General features: G+C 36.6%; 1 protein-coding gene across 1 annotated transcript in view; it reads right to left on the minus strand.

Moving 5' to 3' along the window:
- The window catches only part of LOC120625806 (neuropeptide FF receptor 2-like), a 58,836-nt gene extending 49,644 nt beyond the window's left edge, over positions 1–9,192 (minus strand). Inside the window, exon 1 of the mRNA XM_039893023.1 lies at positions 8,969–9,192. Within this exon, the coding sequence (XP_039748957.1) occupies positions 8,969–9,192 (224 nt within the window). The remainder of the gene's footprint in view (positions 1–8,968) is intronic.
- Between the last annotated feature and the right edge of the window lie 9,217 nt (positions 9,193–18,409).

Genomic DNA, 18,409 nt, shown 5'->3' on the forward strand with positions numbered 1-18,409 from the left:
GGTTTTGGAGGCGGCTACTTTCACGTGGAACTACGAATTTTAAACGCTCAAGCAACTCAGGCGCATCAATTAGGCCTTTCATTAATTTTGCAAGAAAAATGACATCTGTAATCTTTATACGCTCAGTGAAAACATTTTATAGAACTCAAGTCGCGAGTCGTATGTGTATAATTTCTTACAATTTAAATCCATGTATGACAAGTGATACAAGAATCTTCTTTGGATGCGTTCAATTTTATCTGAATGCACTTGATACCCTGGGCTCCATACCGTGCTACAATATTCAAGAATACTGCGAACAACACTGTTGAAGACAAGAATTGATAAACTGGGGTCTCTGAATATTTTCATTTGTCTGAAAACTAGTCCTGATATCTTAGATGCCTTTGAGGTTATGTGTTCTACGTGTTCGCGAAAACTTAGTGCAGAATCTATTATAACACCTAGATCCTTTATGAACGTGACTTCTTTAAGGGTAATATTATTAATCTTATAGACACCACTGAACGATGTTTTTTTCCTGGTGAACTTTATATGAAAACATTTTCCTATATTCAAGAACATGCCATTTCTAAGGCACCATGAATAAACGTTATCAATATCATTCTGTAAAATGTCTACATCAGCTTGGCTATTTATTGTTTTATAAATTTTCATATCATCTGCAAACATTTTAAATTTTGAATTCAAATTAAGTGCCAAATCGTTTATAAATATTAAAAAGAAGGTAGGACCTAGGTGTGAACCTTGAGGAACGCCTGACGGTGTTTTACTTTCGTATGACTTAAACCCATTGATAGAAATCAGTTGTGACCGATTCATCAAGTAAGACTCACACCAACGCAATAATGAACCATGGATTCCCATACACTCAATTTTTTTTAGCAAGATGCTGTGGTTGACCAGATCGAAGGCCTTACGAAAGTCTGTGTATATTGCGTGTACCTCACCAGCAGAGTCAACGGTTTCAGCGACATCAGAAATATAGCTGACTAGATTAGAAGCTGTAGATTTACGGGGGCGAAATCCGTGCTGATTTGGATCAAGGAAAGGAGCAATATGAAAATACAATTTTTTTTGAATCAAGCTTTCTAAAACTTTTCCACATACAGATAAAATAGATATAGGCCGATAGTTTGCAATGTCTTTTGGATTGCCGGTCTTGTAGACTGGAGTTATGTAGGCAATTTTCCATTTCGCGGGGACTACACCCGTTTGTAAAGAGTTATTATATATAAGCGTTAGTGGTTTTGCCAAAAGGTACGCGCATCTTTTAAGGAATATTGGAGCAATAAGATCAGGACCAGGTCCTTTAAATGCATCCAAGTTAGAAAGCTGTTTAAAAACTTCTTTTTCAGTTACTCGATAATCACAAAAAGGCGCGCCGGAAAACATTTTATCTAATAGGGGTGCAGAGTACTTTTCTAATTGAGAGTCGGAAGATTCTTTGTATATTGAAGTGAAATGCTTTGCGAAAGCGTCGCAAATATCTTTTCCTCCTTTAACTATACGATCATTTTGAATTATTTCATTGGGAATACAATTTGTAGTATTTTTTCGTCGATGTTTAAAAAACTTCCAGAAGTAGTTAGGATCATCACGAATAGATTCGGTAACGCGTTTCTTAAAATTCTCATAGCAAACCTTAATCATGACTTTACAACGTTCACGTAACAACTCATACGTAAGTTTATCCATAGGGTTATTGTATTTTTTGCATTTATGATGGATTTTTGCTTTTTCTTCTTCTTCTTCTTCTTTCAGTGCCCTTAATAAAGGAGCTGTATACCATATTGGATAATGATTATCTCGCGTTTTGCGCATAGGTGTATTTTTATGTATAATGGGCATCAGTGTCTGGTAGAAAATGTCCAGTTTAGCGTCCACCCTATCGAAATTCAGTAGTAACTCTGACCAATCTATTTTAGCCAATTCACCATAAGCACTGTCGCAATCACATAAAAAGAAATTGAGGAATGGTGAGCGAGAAGGTTTTATGTAGTGATCATTAGTGATTTCTAGTGCGATGTGCAAAGCTGGATGATGGCTATCTATTGAAACTAAAGCATTTTTTTCCTCAGTAACTCGTAGCCAATTATTTTTATTCGTTAGAACAAGATCCAAAATACGGTAATTATTATTTAAAATAGGATTACACTGCTTCAAATTATTAAAAGATAAATTTTCTATAAAAAGGCCATCAATGTGATTAGACCGGGGATCAGGCATTAAACCATTACCGTCACGATTCCTTAACCAATAGATACCAGGCAAGTTAAAGTCTCCTACGATGAGAATTGCTGAATCGAGAGGTATTTTATTATTGCATATATCGGTGACACATTTAAATTAGCATTCCAAGTAGTCCTGTTTAACAGGTGGAGGAAAATATACCCAACAGATATATATGATAATACTAGGGCTCACTTTAAGAGTTAGCCATAAGTCCTCACACGCTGATTCCCAGTCATACTTTCTAGTAACTACGAGTTTATTACTCACAGCAATAGCTACACCACCACCGTCCTTTTTAAGATTAGACAGTGGGCAAGAACTACGATCCCGTCTAAATAAAGTATAACGACTATCAAGTATTTCACTATCAAAGACCGTACTGTTTAACCAAGTTTCTGTTAAAATGATTAAATCGTAATCATTACATAGGGCCGTTGTATAGATATCTTCTGTTCTGGTCCTTAGACCTCGTACATTTTGATAGAAAACGTTTAGCGCGTATTTTATACAATTAAGACGTAAATACTTGTGCAAAAAAAAAATATATATAATGCTGTATTAATTTAAGTTGCTAAGAGCTTCGGCATTTTTTATCCACAGTGCCCCAGATTCATTGTTTTTTGACTTGAAGCAGCGGTGTCATCATAGTTAACACAATCATTGTGGTACAGCAGAGCGCAATTCCCGATGGTGCACCTAATTCTTTTTTGCGTAACTAATACATTAATGTTGCAAGCGGAGCATAAGCCAATCATTTTTAGGATTTATTTAGCTTCAAGAAATATTTCGGAGAAGAATAATTACATTAGAACAAATAAAAAAAAATAAAACAACCAATAGAAATATGATGTGTTATCTCTGTATGTTATAGTTAATGGGTTAAGGCTTGAACACTCAGATATTATCGTAATGTCCACGTCAGACGCACTGCGCCAGAACGTTCACCTACTTAAGTGGCAAATGTAAGCATCGTTTATTATACCCATGTTAAGAACACGATCACTGTACAGTTATGTACCCTAGGCGTGCGCGCGCGGTGGTTTTTCCATCGGATCTCGAAGAAAACTGAAATTAATTAAACATGCCATAAAAATAGAAGAACAAACTAATAGATCAATTTTTTTTAATATATAATAAGCGGCTCTATTAAGTACTGTGTTTCAAATCGTCATAGAAATCCAGCCGAATATAGTGAACGTATAGTTCGTCTTTTTTTTTCTACGCAGCGTAACGCGTACTAAAACAACAGATATGCTATTTTAGTTTATTTATTAGTTTCATGATGGGTTTTCAGATTTAATGCAAATTTAAATATTGTGTGTTTAAGCAAAATGTTTCTATTTTGTTATGATAAAACAATCGTTTACTTACTGGAAATAGGATACGCCATAATATTTCTTCTAACTTTGGTTAAGTAGTTTTTGCATGTTTTTACCATGCAATATGTCATTTTGTACGTGTAATTTATTTATTAGTGGATCAAATGAAGACTGGCGCGGAATTCATACCATTTTTCCGTTTTCATACCCTTTAAGTTTGGACGTTATTGAGCGCTGACCTGAAGTCCATTCATATTACATCAGTAAAACAAATGTTTTTAAAAATACTTTGTACTTCGCACCATATCTTGTACAATAGAGGGAAACTGAACCCGCATAAGACCGTTATTTCTTCGAAGGAGTGTTTAGTCTTTAGCTATTTTAGATGAATATCCGTGCTCCGTATGAAGAGTAGGAATGAACACGCATAATATGATAACCGCCCCGGAACTATTTAGAACTGTCCAGTAAGAGATGTTTCCGACGAGAAGTTTCAACAAAGCCAGGTATAATTTAGCAAAAAATAAACATCTAGCTAGACCTATTCATACCAAAGTTTTTTATTAGCTTACATAGCAATTCATTACCATTTATTTATATAATATGTAATATTATGTAATAATCCTTATGTCTTATTTAGAATTTTCTTATATCTTATATTTTCTTCATTTCTGCTCAAACAATTTATTCCTTTTGTATGTTGCCATTGTACACAGATTTTGAGAAAATGATAAAATATTTATAACGTAAGCAAAACAGGTGTTTTATTTATTTTCATTAACATTAAAGTGTAGATATTAATAAATTGTAGGCTTTCACAGCAGCCTTACAACTTTGTAAAAAGAAGAAGTTGGGTTCTATAAAACGTACAGCATAATTAGTATCTTATCGAATAAGTTTTTTATCATACTCTATAGCAAAGAACCAGCACTTTTTTAAGGGGTAACTCAGATTTGTTCAAGCGAATATAAGTTTGCAAGGTCCGTTGTCTGATGCCAGAAAGTTTAAATATTAATTCATTAGATCGATTAAATTGCTTGGCACAGGCCGCTTATCTTATAGCTTTAAGAGCACAGACCCACCCACCACGCTGCTCTTATTTGGTTAGGTGGACGGTGCACGGTGGTGTCAAAATCATGGACCAAGTCACATTACTAACTCCGTGTAAGTATTGATACTTTTTTAACCAGTGCCCAACAATTTAAAGTCAAATTAATTTACTAGCTGTAAACGTTTTCTTACTTTATGGTTTGTATGATTTTTTTTGTCTTTACGATTGCTTTTCGCTCTAACAAACTCTTGAAAGTGGGTCTCACGCAGATTTGAAAATGTTCGATCTGAAAAAAGCACGCGCCAATTTTGTCTTTAATATACAGGTAATCAGCTTTTACAAGCACCTATACAAGCACCATTTTGTTTCAGCCCCGTAGTCAAATTCAAACTCAAATTCAAAAGCTAAAAATACCGTGGCAGCTTTTTGCCATCGTTACTCTGTTTATGCTATGATGAGCAGAATGCGCGGAAGCTTCAATAATATTTTGAAAATATTAAGCCATAAATAGGAAAATCCCTTTATGGAGCACTGGGTTGGTACACACTCACACACTGTGGGGGGTCTCTGGTCTACATAAAACTCCACGATTCTTCGTATAGCGCGGTGTTCCCTATCAAGGTTACCGGAGATTAAATAAGACTCAACAGTGCCTTTAAATATTTAATAACTTTACAAATAAACCAACGTACAAGGTCGAATAGTGTGAGCGGCGGGCGAAGGACAACTGACTGGCGCCGATAACAAACGTTCATACAAGCCTGACGAAACCGCTGACGCCAGCAGGCCCGCTACACACACATGGTGATAGCAAAAAAGGACACCCGGCTAAGTTTGTTGTGGGCTTCTTCTTAGACAAGGATGCTTTATGATCCCTCGTAGCTTAAGTTTTAAGTTTACCAATATGGTTATCGTCATCATCTCCCTACCGAGTATATATTTCACATGTACTGTACGCATAAAAAGTGCCATATATGGGCCTACTTGTATAAAGATATTTTTGAGTTTTACTTTGTCATATATGGCACATCTTTTTGAACGCGTATGCTGCAGAGCTAAGTCTGTTCGATGTATGTGGACCCCATTGAAGTTTAGCATCTGACGTTACTCCTAGAAAGATTGTTGTATCCACTAGATCCAATTCCTCATTATTAAGTTGTAAAGTGGTTTTTACTTGTTTAACATTGGGTAATGTAAATTTAATACACTTTGTTTTTTTTCCTATATTAGCCTCAAATCATTGTTCTAATTTAGTGAGGCATTTGTTTACATCGACACCGTCCTCCTTGCTACTTACTATCTATCATTTACTGCGATCACCAACACGTCTGCTCAGCGTGGTGCCCGGAAGGACAGGCGATTGGCTTTTGAGTCCATGGGTTCGGGCCGTGGATTCGATTCCCACAGTCGAAAAATGTTCGTGTCATGAACATTAATGCTTTTAAGTGTCTAGGTACTTATATGTATATTAGAAGTATTTATGTATATTGTTTATAAAAATATTAATCAGTTATCTCAGTCTACGCTACTACTAACATAGGCTACGCTCACTTTGGGGCTAGGCGATGTATGTATGGTCGCAGTATATTTATTTATTTATTAAAAAAATGGGCACACCCTCTCGTTGGGAAGACCTTTAGTGGACTGCTCAGCTATTGATGAGGATATTCATTATAATAGTAATGGAAATCGGAATTAGAACCTTTGAACATAAAATATTATAATAAAATAATAAATATAAAATTGAAATATGAGTAAAATACATAGCTCATCTCACTATCAATAATCGACGCAACGGGTGGTTTCGCGGTCAGTTCTGGTTGTAAATCGCCACTAGAGATGAAACTCGTTTTGTGATTCCCATCTCTATACATATCACTAAGGTTATAAATAGAATCATTGTTAGCTCTCGTTAGTCGAATTCAGCGTTACCAAATTGATTTACAGCAAAAACTTTAAATATTAATTTTAACATTTATTAAAATTTCAATAAATATGTACATTAATATGTATGTACATTAATAGGTGTGTTCCCAAATGCAAATAACCCTCGTCCACGATAAAATAAACTGTTCGTGGTCACTTCTTGTAACACGCACGAAGCATGGCATTCATATCGCGTTCATAGTCGTCATTCAACGCGCTCTTGGACAGCAATTCCATGCTCAATAGAATTCATTCCAAGACGGGTATCCACCCGTCGTGAACGAGGGTGTGAACAAGGACATCTACATTGCCTTGAAGTAATGCAACCCAACTACGCTGCTTATGCAACGTTTAACCGTGTAGTTTAGTGATTGGGCTTCAGGAGGCATATACAAAAGGGATAGGCTTTATGAGCTGTATGAGTAAAAACAGTATAATACACGTTAACGTTAAAGAGTGTAACATTTTTTTTAATTGAAACATATATCTGGACCCGATAATATAAAGAATTTTAAGATGTTAAAATTGAAAAAAACAGGTGATTTATGGGTTATATGTCTGTTATAGTGATGTCTATTGTCGATTGAAGAAATTATTAATTAAACCATAAATATTCTCCTGCTTTTAGCGGAGTTTAGCAAATTAATCTTAATCGTTCCAGTACGATGTCGCGTAGAAACCGTCTAGGTGTATGCGTTTACTGCAACCAGTGGCGTGCACAGAGGGTATGCACAGGGTATGAAGATGATATCAAATGAAGAAAATCTCCAGTACCAGTTATAAAAAACTTAAAGCTAGGCATTGTAAGAGCGGTAGGCTCTCAAGTATTTATTTTATTTGAGTTTATAACTCATTTGATCTTCAATAGGACCCAGTTGGTTTAGTTACAAGTGGAATAAAAAAATAAACAATTTTCATTTTAACATTCATTTTTCTATCTTGCGAGAGATGAACGCGAAGTCGGATGCTTCCAAGAAACATTGTCATTAAGAAATTCCTGAATTGTAGAATAACCTAGCTGTTATAAATGTGTTATAATACATTGTTTCTCCGCGTATACGTTCTGAAACGAATGCAGACGATATGTAGTTGTCACTAATTTATGAGCATTTTCTAGCAAGCTGATGGTATAATGATATGAATTTTTTTTTACCTAATGCATCACGAATGTCGGCAGTGTAACCTTAGCTATGCCAGCAGTATAACATTTGCTTTATACTAATATGACAATGATAAAACACAACCTTTTACTATCTTCCTGGCAGAGTGGTGAGTGATGTTGCCTTATAAGTTATGTTTGGTAGGTCCAGGGTTCGATCCCGGAGGAGGAAATCTGAGAAGTTATAATTTCTGAATTTTGTCTCTGGTCTGGTCTGGCCAGCCATTGCTAGTTACCTTACTGGCAAAGACGTGCCGCCAAGCGTTCCGGTAAGATTCCGGGTTTATCATATCAACTCATTACGGCCTTAACCCCTTCTCATAGTGGGAGGAGACACGGCCCACTACAGGGCACGGGTCCACTCCCACAATGAGAAGGGGTTAAGGCCGTTGTCCATTACGCTGGCCCAGATTGGTTGACTCCACATTCCTTTGAGAACACTAAGGCAAACTCACAGGCGTGCAGGTTTCCTCACGACGTTTTCCTTTACCGTTAATGCAAATTGTAGTAGTATATTTTAATTGCTTGAAAATCACATAACATAGAAAGTTAGAGGTGCATACTAGGATTCGAGCTCGGCCCTCGAAAGTGAAGTCAAAATCCTACCCACGGAATTTAGATTTAGATTGTAGAAACCGATTAGGGGTATGACAAACATGCATCCATTTTTTTTTGACGTGGTGTAAGTAAGGTTATGTGGGACTCGTTTATCCAAACGAAAAACCACCACGGCATGTCCTCTCGTTGGCTTTAGAACGGGTTATATACTTCCCAGACGTCTACCGCCCCAACCGAGTGCCAGGGCTACCACGCTAAGGAGGAGGGTATCAGGACAGCGTCTAGAGCTTCTTCACGCATCCGCTAAACAAAAGTCCGCGGGGAAATATATCTAAATATCATAGTTATTAATAGGTAGGTAGTAATAACAGCTTTTGTTTTCTAAAATGTTCGCCGGTAGAAACGAATGGTTAGCATCGCAGCATTAATTTTTATTCCAATAAATAGTGTTCAAGGGTATAACAGTTATTTTTAGAGATAAACTCAATTTAAAAAGTTTACATGATTTTTTACTAGAATATACATATAACCTACATGTTGTCAAAAAAAAAAACGCCGAAGAAGTTGTTATAAAGCTGTTATAAAATTCTTCTTCTTTCCCTCAGGCCACGTTAAGTGTCTTCTTATTACACCTAAGTCTTTAGTAGCCAACTTGATTTTTAACTTTTATAACGTGATAGTTAAAAGTAACTAATATATTTAAATAATAGAAGTACTTACGATTTCGTATAATGACATTTCACGGCCACTACTATCAGCAGGACGTTTGTAATTAGAGATAATAAAATCAACGGCACATAGAGTCCAATCAACACTTTTTCAGGCTGAAACAATATATTGTCCAAGTCCGCGCCAAACTCAAGAGCCTCGCTCAAGTTCGCATTAACGAGTAAGTTCAGATCACTTAAACTGTCTAACACATTCCCTGTCACTGCAGAAGTCATTTTTAAGCTTCCAGTTTACATTTATTTGGCCACCAAATTAAATTATTCTTACACTTAAAACCACTGCTTTTAAATATTAGAATTGCTTTAGGTTATACCAAAGTGGTAATATAATATTTTTGAATCGCTGTGCCGTTGCAAAACCCTCATAAATCGGGCAAATGTTTCATTAAAAGTCTGTTATATTAACTCGTCTTTTTCAAATGCACAGCTTTTACAATCGTCTAACTTTATGTCACCTTATTAAACTTGCATTTCACACGCACACACTATACCAAAATGAGTCACGATTCATAAAACAGTTATAAATAAAAGTTTTTAAATTAAAATTTTCCCGCCAAATCTACGCTGTCTCCGAAAATCTGCGATGCGTGCTCGATACGAGAGATTCGGAACAAAACTGAATGGACGTTTTTCCCGTACAAGTGAGAGAGAGGAACATTGATAGGGAAAGGGACAGGTCTAATAATCGTGCCCAGATTTCCCACTTATGCTTTTTTAGCGATGCCGTATTACTCTCATGATTGAAATCCCTTCTGACTTTTGCAAACAGAACCAGACTAGAAAATTGTTATTTTTCGTTTAATTGAGATAATACTTTTGCTAGGTTATTCTATTCTACTTTTTATTATTAGTAAGATGCTTTTTCGCTGGGTCTGACGGTCTGTGCGTGTCATCGTATATACCATAGCTTTTTTATCGGATGCAGTGTTTAGCTGGTTCTTAGATATTTATAATCTGGTGAGCCGTTTAACTTTTAAAGCACGGTGAATTTCCGATCTTTGTTTAATTTGATGCATAAAGCTCTAATCTTGCAGTTGCGAGGAACAGCTTTCCTGGTATAAAAAAATATTCTGAAATGGTCGTAGTATATTTATTTATTTAGTATATTTATATTTATTTAATGGTTTCTTGAACAAATGCTTAGTCACTTCATTAATCAAGCATTCATTTATCATTAGTAATTATTTTTCCTCAAATGTTCTAAGAGTACACCATAAAATCTGAAAATGGGAAAAGTTTCTGAGCTAACACAATCCGCGTGTGTAAAGTGAGACGTGCGTGGGGCGTTTTCACCGTTTTTGGACACAATACACTGAATACAATACTGGCTGAATGCGGATTCTGTGTGTTCTTAATTCAATGTTTAAAACTAAATGCCTACTTAAAATAATTTAAAGCACAATTTTCAAAGAGATTTGCGCAATTCGTTCTTCAGTTATATTTTCGCTCCCGGTAAACACGTGCCAAATAGCCAATTGTGTTTTTCTATTTATATTGCCATACACTTTTATACTAGTAAAGGTTTCTCCACTACATGATTTTTACCCATTTAATGTTCCCTCGGTTTGAAAATCTGTCACGTGCAATGCTTCAACGATGTGAAGGATTTTAGTTGATCCGCATTACGGCTATTTTTTTTTTTTTTTTTTTGATTTATTCTACTGTATTTGTACTATTGGAAAACAACTGCTGTGAAACCTGTATATTATAATATCTATAGGTGAATATATGTATAATAAATATGGTACTAGCGGTCCTCGCGACTTCATCTGCTGTCGCAGACTTTTTTTAGAACTTTGAAAGGGGAACAACTCTGTCATACATGATTTTATCGAAACTTTAACCGTTTATGTAGCAGCAAAAGCTCTCAAAACGAAAAAAAAGCCGTATTTAAAAACATTCTTCATTGATGCTATACTCTTATTGGTCTTAGCGTGATGCTATATAGCCTACAGTCTTCCTCGATAGATGGGCATTCAAACACTGAAATAATTTTTCAAATCGGACCTGTAGTTTCTGAGATCATCGCGTTCAAGTAAATAAACAAATAAACTCTTCAGCTTTTTATATTAATACCGTTAGTGTAAGAAGTGGTGGGAGGCGTCCGACGTGACGGCCCAGTAGTGGCACTGGACAGTACTGGGACATTGCAACGTTACTTTATTTTTCTAAAATAAAATAATGTTTCCAAAAAAAAATTTCGCCTGAGTTACTTCTTGTTACATCGGCTACCTGCCAATAAAAGTCCCATCAAAATCGGTCACAAATAAACGTCAACTCTGTTTGTTCGTATGGACTCTACCACCGGTTCGGAAGGCAGATTCTACCGATAAAAAGCCGGCAAGAAACTCAGCAGTTGCTCTTTTCCAACATCAACAATTTACATTTTACATTTTAACATTCATTTTTCTATGTTGTGAGAGATGAAAACGGAGCCGGATGCTTCCAAGCAAGCTTGTCATTAAAAAACTCACTGTAATAAGTGTTTTAACATATTATTTAAATTTATGCATTGGTAGGTCCAAAATTACCTTAGGAATCATATTATTAAAGCGTATACTCAATCCCACAAATGACTTCTTTCGCAGACGAAATGCAGATATCACTAATTTATGACCATTTCTTGTAAGTCGACTGTTTATATCCACTTTTTGTTTATAAAGACTAATATGTTGTCTTACAAATACTATATTATTATAAATATATTGTGAAGCTATAGTTTTTAGTTCCCCCAACATGTACGGTTAAGTTTTAGGTTTCAAGATTTTTACTTCTTTTAGAAATACATAAGTCTGGCGTAGGTTTCGGTGATGTTATTAGCTGTTTTTTTCCAAAAAAGTTAAATAATTTACCTTTTTTTCACCAATTACATTAATTAATTATGAAAAAAATACAATGAAATGCACTACTCCGCAAACAATAATAAACTTCAAATTATGAATCACAACAATCTATAGGAGAAGTGTGAAGTTGTTCAAATAAATATGAATTATTTTAGGAGATTTATTGTAACGCAAGCCGTGCTTTTCAGCTTGTATGGTAGTACCGCCACCGGTACATAGGCTACACCTACCGTAATAAATCAAATACTAAACGTAAAATTTTTTCAATCGTACTGTTACTGCCTTCACAAACCTATGTTATTAGTACATATAGTATTTTGACATATTTAAACAAACGACTGAGATGTGGGTGAATGATATACTTTTTCTTGATCTTGGAGCTTTAATCACCCACAATTTGAAACCTTCAATCACGTAAACATTTCCAAACACAAATGAACTGCCTGCGAAACTATTCCCGTTTTGCCTTTTTTAAAATACTCTTAGCTACCTATAACAAATGACTGCAAATAATGTGTGGCATAAAAGCAGCAGATAATTTGTTATCAATCAGTCTTAGCACCTATCACTAACAAAAAATAGTAATCGTTTATCGTTAATAAGAATCTAAATCGCATTCTTAGTTGATTCGTATGCTGAAGGCAATTTCTAACATTTTTTATTTAGTTCTAGCACTGAAGTCCATTTAATATAACAACACTTTATGGATTCAGCATCGTTAAGCCAAGACTTAAGTGAGCGGTTGTCCGCTTAGGATTTCTGTCTCCTATCTCCAATAAAATTCATCAGATCTAGATAAAATTGGGGCAAAACTAAACTGATAGTACACCCTATCCAATAAAATCCCCTATCCAGTATTTTTCCGAACCTAATGAAATGTAGTTAATTAATACCCCTTTTTAAATCCGGTCATAAAAATGACCTTAACAATTACAGGCCTATTTCAATCTTGCCAACTCTTAGTAAGGTCTTTGAAAAAATTATACTTTATCAACTTTTAAATCATTTTAATGTAAATAACTTACTTCATCCGGAGAGTTCGGCTTCACTAAAGGTCGTAGTACAACGGATGCAGGCGCAAGACTTATAAAGCATATTTACGATGCCTGGGAACGTTCGCAGAATGCCATTGGTGTTTTCTGTGATCTTTCCAAAGCATTCGATTGCGTTGAACACAAAACGTTGTTATTAAAACAAAGCCACTATGGCATCAAAAACGTTGCACTCAATTTAATTGCCTCTTATCTAAGTGATAGAATTCAAAGGGTATGCGTAAGAGACATAAAGTCTAAGGGATCATCTACCTTAATGGGTGTCCCACAAGGCTCAATTTTGGGTCCCTTATTGTTTCTGGTGTATATAAATGATCTGCCACACCATGTCAGGGGCACTTGTGAGATTGTGCTGTTCGCAGATGATACATCTCTCATTTTTAAGACTGATAGAAACAAAGATAATTTTGACGACGTAAACCGTGCTTTGTCACATGTGTCAGACTGGTTTACTATTAATAACTTACTTTTAAATGCAAAAAAAACCAAGTGGTTGGAATTTGTTTTGCCTAACGTAAAAAAAATTGATAAAAACATCATAATAAATGGAGAAACACTTAAAATAGAAAACTCCACTGTTTTTCTAGGAGTGACCTTAGATTGTAAGCTACAGTGGGGTACCCATATAGAAAGCCTAGCGAGTAAACTCAGCTCAGCTGCATATGCAATCAGGAAAATTAGACAGCTTACCGATGTTGAAACAGCTAGGCTTGTTTATTTCGCATACTTTCACAGTATTATGTCCTATGGAATCTTGCTGTGGGGAAAAGCTGCAGATATTGAAAGTATATTTATACTACAGAAAAGAGCCGTACGATCAATATATAAACTTGGATCACGCGAATCGCTTCGTGAAAAATTTAAACAAATAGGTATTCTTACAGTAGCTTCGCAATACATTTATAATAATATAGTCTTTGTGAGACAAAATATTACTCTTTATAAATCAAAAGCTGAAATTAACAATCGACTTACCAGAAACGGTCATAAATTAGAGATATCTGCATATCGTCTGCGAAAGGTGCAAAACTCCTTTGTGGGGTTGAGTATACGCTTTTACAACATGATTCCTAAGGAAATTCTTGACCTACCAATGCATATATTTAAAAAATGTGTAAAAACGCATCTAGTACAGCGAGGTTACTATAAATTTGATGAATTCCTCAATGACAAGGTAGAATGGAAGCAGCCAGCCTCGCTCTCATCTCCCGCAAGATAGTAAAATGATTTTAAATGTTGATGTTGGAAAAGAACAACTACTGAGTTTCTTGCCGGCTCTTCTCGGTAGAATCTGCTTTCCGAACCGGTGGTAGAGTCATACAAACATACATACTTGACGTTTCAAAAGTGCTTATAAAGTAGGCCTACTTGAAATAAATGAATTTGAATTTGAATCATAAATATTTAAATCGGTTAAAATTTGATGGAGTTATGGTGTACAATTGTCAAACACTTTCATCCCCTCTCCCAAAGGAACGGAACTGAATGTCCTACCTCGTAGTATGACCTCAAATCGTCTGAAGATGCATTTGAATTCATTCAGTAGTTTTAGCGTGATGCGCCGCCCAGACGAATGAAAAAAAAATACAGTTTTGGGTTAGATATCGGTTATAGAGTGCCCCTCCCAATTTTTTTTTAAATATTTTCAATTTTCTGTACATTGAAGATATTTAAAAAATACCCGTTACAATTTCATTATAAGTAAAGATAGAAAAAAACAAAATAAGATACAATATAAGAACTTTAAAAAAGACAATCTTATAAATACTATTACATCATTGCCAAAGTTAAATATATCTTAACTAAAAATTGTCTCGATACCCCAGCCAATTTTGGCTTTTATGTCTCAAATGTTAAATGTTTTTATCAATTACATATCACTTGCTTTAACGGCGAACAAAAACTTCGTGAGGAAACCTGCATGCCTGAGAGTTCATTATAAAGTTCTCAAAGTCAAGAGTGGGTGCCTCTTTTTGCGTAACGTTAGTGGGCGCGTGGGGAGCTCTTCTTTACTAGCCAATTTAAGTTGGAGTACTTTTTTTTTTTCTCGTTTCTTTTATTGCTGTAACTCGGCAATTTGTCTTGTGACATTGGGCCGATCATTTGTGGGTTAAGGTAATTTTTATTTCTCTTTTTCGGGGTATCATCCATTGATAAATTTACCCTAGTAGCTCATATATCAACTTATTAAATTTGGAATGCTGTTTCTCTTCAGTCTAGAGAAAAGAAGACTTTCGTCTCCTCCCAGTTGATTTGCCAGGTCGTTGACATGTGCCACTAGTCGCCCTTAATACTTAATACTATATGTCCTTATTTCCTCTCTGACTGTTTTAATAATTAAATCTTTTTTTGATATTCTTGTTAGTCACATATGGTGGGATGTTAAACATGCTTCTCATGGCCTTGTTTTGAAATCTTTCCAGGATCTCCACGTTGCTTATGCTAGCAGTTCCCCAGAGTTGTATCTCGTAGGTCCAGATCGGTTTTATAATTGCTTTGTAAATCGCTATCTTACTGGTGGGAGTGAGTTGCGATTTTTTACCAGTTAGCCAGTATAAGCTTTTCAATTTCAGATCAAGCTGTTTAGTCCAGACATGCTTTCGCCACGTTAGTCGTCTATCGAGATGCATGCCTAGGTACTTTGCATCATCGGCCTGCGGTAGTTCTTAGTTTCACCGGTAGACATGTTTTCTTGCAGAGAGTGAAAGTGACATGCGTCGACTTACTTCGATTCGCTTTTATGCGCCATTTTTCTAACCAGGATTCGATCACGTGCAGTGGACCTGTAAGTTTAAGGAGGCAGATTTAGCAACTTCGTGTACAGACAATATCGCCGTGTCATCCTCATCTGTAGCTGTGGTTGTGTTTTCTTTTGTTGGCAGGTCAGCAGTGTATAAGAGATACAGCAACGGACCCAGAATACTACCCTGAGGAATTCCTGACTCAATTTCGTGTAGTGGAGATGTTTCATCCAAGCATTTAACTTCGTAACATCTTTTGTGCAGATAGGATTCAAGAAGCCGGTAAAAGGAATGAGGAAGTAACTTCTTAGTTTTCTAAAGAAGTCCATCGTGCCAAACCTTATCAAAAGCCTGACCAATATCTATAAAGGCAGCAGAACAATATTGTTTATTTTCTAAGGTTCGACTAATCACGTCTACCAGGCGGTGAATCTGTTCCACAGTGTTGTGTTTAGGTCTAAAGCCAAATTGTTTTTTTTTTTTTTTTAAATATATAGACAAGTGCTTGACTGCAATCACACCTGATGGTAAATGATGATGCAGCCTAAGATGAAGCGCGCTTGCCTAGAAGATGCCTATTCACTCTTGATTTGAAGGTACCCAGATTATAGGTATCAGGGAAGACGGGAAGATGGGAGGGCATTCCAGGCCTTTGCGGTGCGGTTCAGAAAGGAAGAAGCAAAACGCTTCGTACGTGTTGATGGTATTTCAGGTGCAGATTCTTTCGGTGCCTCGCAGTTCGATGGTAGAAAGGAGATGGTTTGACCAAATCGAATAGCTCCTGAACACACTCTCCGAAATGTATCTTGTAGAAAACAGCCAGACAAGCAACCTTGCGCCGGTGTTCAAGGCTTTGAAGTCTACTGACTACAAGGTCGTTGCCAATGAGTCTCCTAGCACGACGATCCACCGAATCCAAAGCATCGAGCTGGTACTAGGCAGAGCCATCCCATAAATGGCTGCAGTACTCCATGCACGACCGAACTTGAGCTTGGTACAGGGCAGAAGCTGTTCCGGCGTGAAGTAGCGCTTAACTTTGTTGCGGATGCCAAGTTTTTTGCCAGCAGTTTTAGCTTTGGACTCGATGCATTGTCCAAAGCATAGGTTGGAAGAAATGCTGATACCTAGGAGCTCAATACTATTCGTGATTGGCACAGATACATTTCGGAAAGTCGGAGTTAGGGGGAACGGACTCCGTTTGGCGGAAAACAAACACGCTTGGGTTTTGGAAGCATTAAACTGTACCAGATTAGTATAAAAACTAATGGGTAACCCGTAGGCTGGAAGCTTGTGCAGAAGACTTTCATGCCAGACACGGTCAAAAGCTTTCGATACATCAAGTGAAACGGCGAGCGCTTCACCGTGCTTATGCATGGCTTCACCCCAGATGTGCGTGGCATACACTAAAAGATCCCCTGCTGACCGATTTCGTCGAAAACCGTACTGACGGTCTGACAGGAGTTCGTTGTTTTCGAGGTATGCCAGAAGTCTGTTATTAAGTACACGCTCCATACTTTTACATAATAAAGAGGTGATAGCAATTGGTCTGTAGTTAGATGGGTCGGCACGGCTACCCTTTTTTGGAACAGGTTGCACGTTGGCAATCTTCCAAGCTTTCGGGACCTGGTTTTAAGGGAGAGGCGATATAAACGTGTTAGAATAGGAGACAATTCGGGAGCACAGGTTTTAAGAACAACTGCTGGAATTCCGTCTAGACCACTGGCTTTATTCACATCCAGTTTGCCGAGCACTTTTAAAACCTCACACTGTCGAATGCGTATCTCGTGAGTCGGAATAATCTCTTGTAGGTAAGGTAAGAGCCGGTTAAGACCAATTCTTTCAAACAGCTTTCCAACTACTGGTAACAGGCTTATCGGCCTGTATGATGATGTCTCCTGTGGTGATTTCCCAGGCTTCGGTACCATGACCACTTGTGCAATTTTCCACTGGCTTGGGAAATGACCTAAACGTATACAGGCAGACTATTCGTAAATTACCTATTTTACTTGTTTGGATAGAAGGGCTTGACGAGTTGGATCATGCGGTCCATCATGTTAGTCATGACTTGTTGGAATTTGCTAAACATTGCGCCTAACATCACCCCTAGGCTATCTGAATCATATGAATTCACATTCGTTTGTCTGAAATTCGGTTTTTTTTGTGTTTTCTTGATCCTGTTTTACTGCTTCAGCATAGCTGGCCGGTGTAGTGTTTGATTTAGTGTATTGATTTAATTTGCATTTTTTTGCAGTGCGGATTTTGATTTTAGGTTAAGAATTTTATCTCTATATTGCTTATATTGAACACAACCTTTGTAGCTCGCAGGATGCTTTTCTTGGCAATTTGCACATGTTGCTTCTATTTCTCGGCTTTTAGTGCATGTTGTTGTAGGGTGGTCACCTCCACACTTCACACATCTGAATGGTCTAGAGCATTGGTTTTTAGTGTGTCCAAAGCGCTGGCATCTTTTGAACTGTAGAATTTCTTTCTGAATGAATGGTGCTTCAAAGGTAACCTTTGTGCAGTTCAATGTTTTTATTTTGAAGATGTCTATATTGTTTGCATTAGGCTCCAGATCTACAAAGAATAGTGGTAAAGGTTCTTTCGTTTTCTTTTGAAGAACATTTATCACTTGCCTTGGTTCATGTCCTCGTTCTCTAAGTTCATTTGAAATTGTTTCTGTATTTTCCGACGAGTGAAGTCCACGCAAGAGCACTCTATATGCTCTTTCACTTTTTAGTTTGTATGTATAGTGGCTGATGTCATTTGCAGTAAAAGCTTCTCTCATTTTCTTGTA

The sequence above is a fragment of the Pararge aegeria genome, chromosome 8 (genome assembly GCF_905163445.1).
Source record: "Pararge aegeria chromosome 8, ilParAegt1.1, whole genome shotgun sequence".
Lineage (NCBI taxonomy): Eukaryota > Metazoa > Arthropoda > Insecta > Lepidoptera > Nymphalidae > Pararge > Pararge aegeria.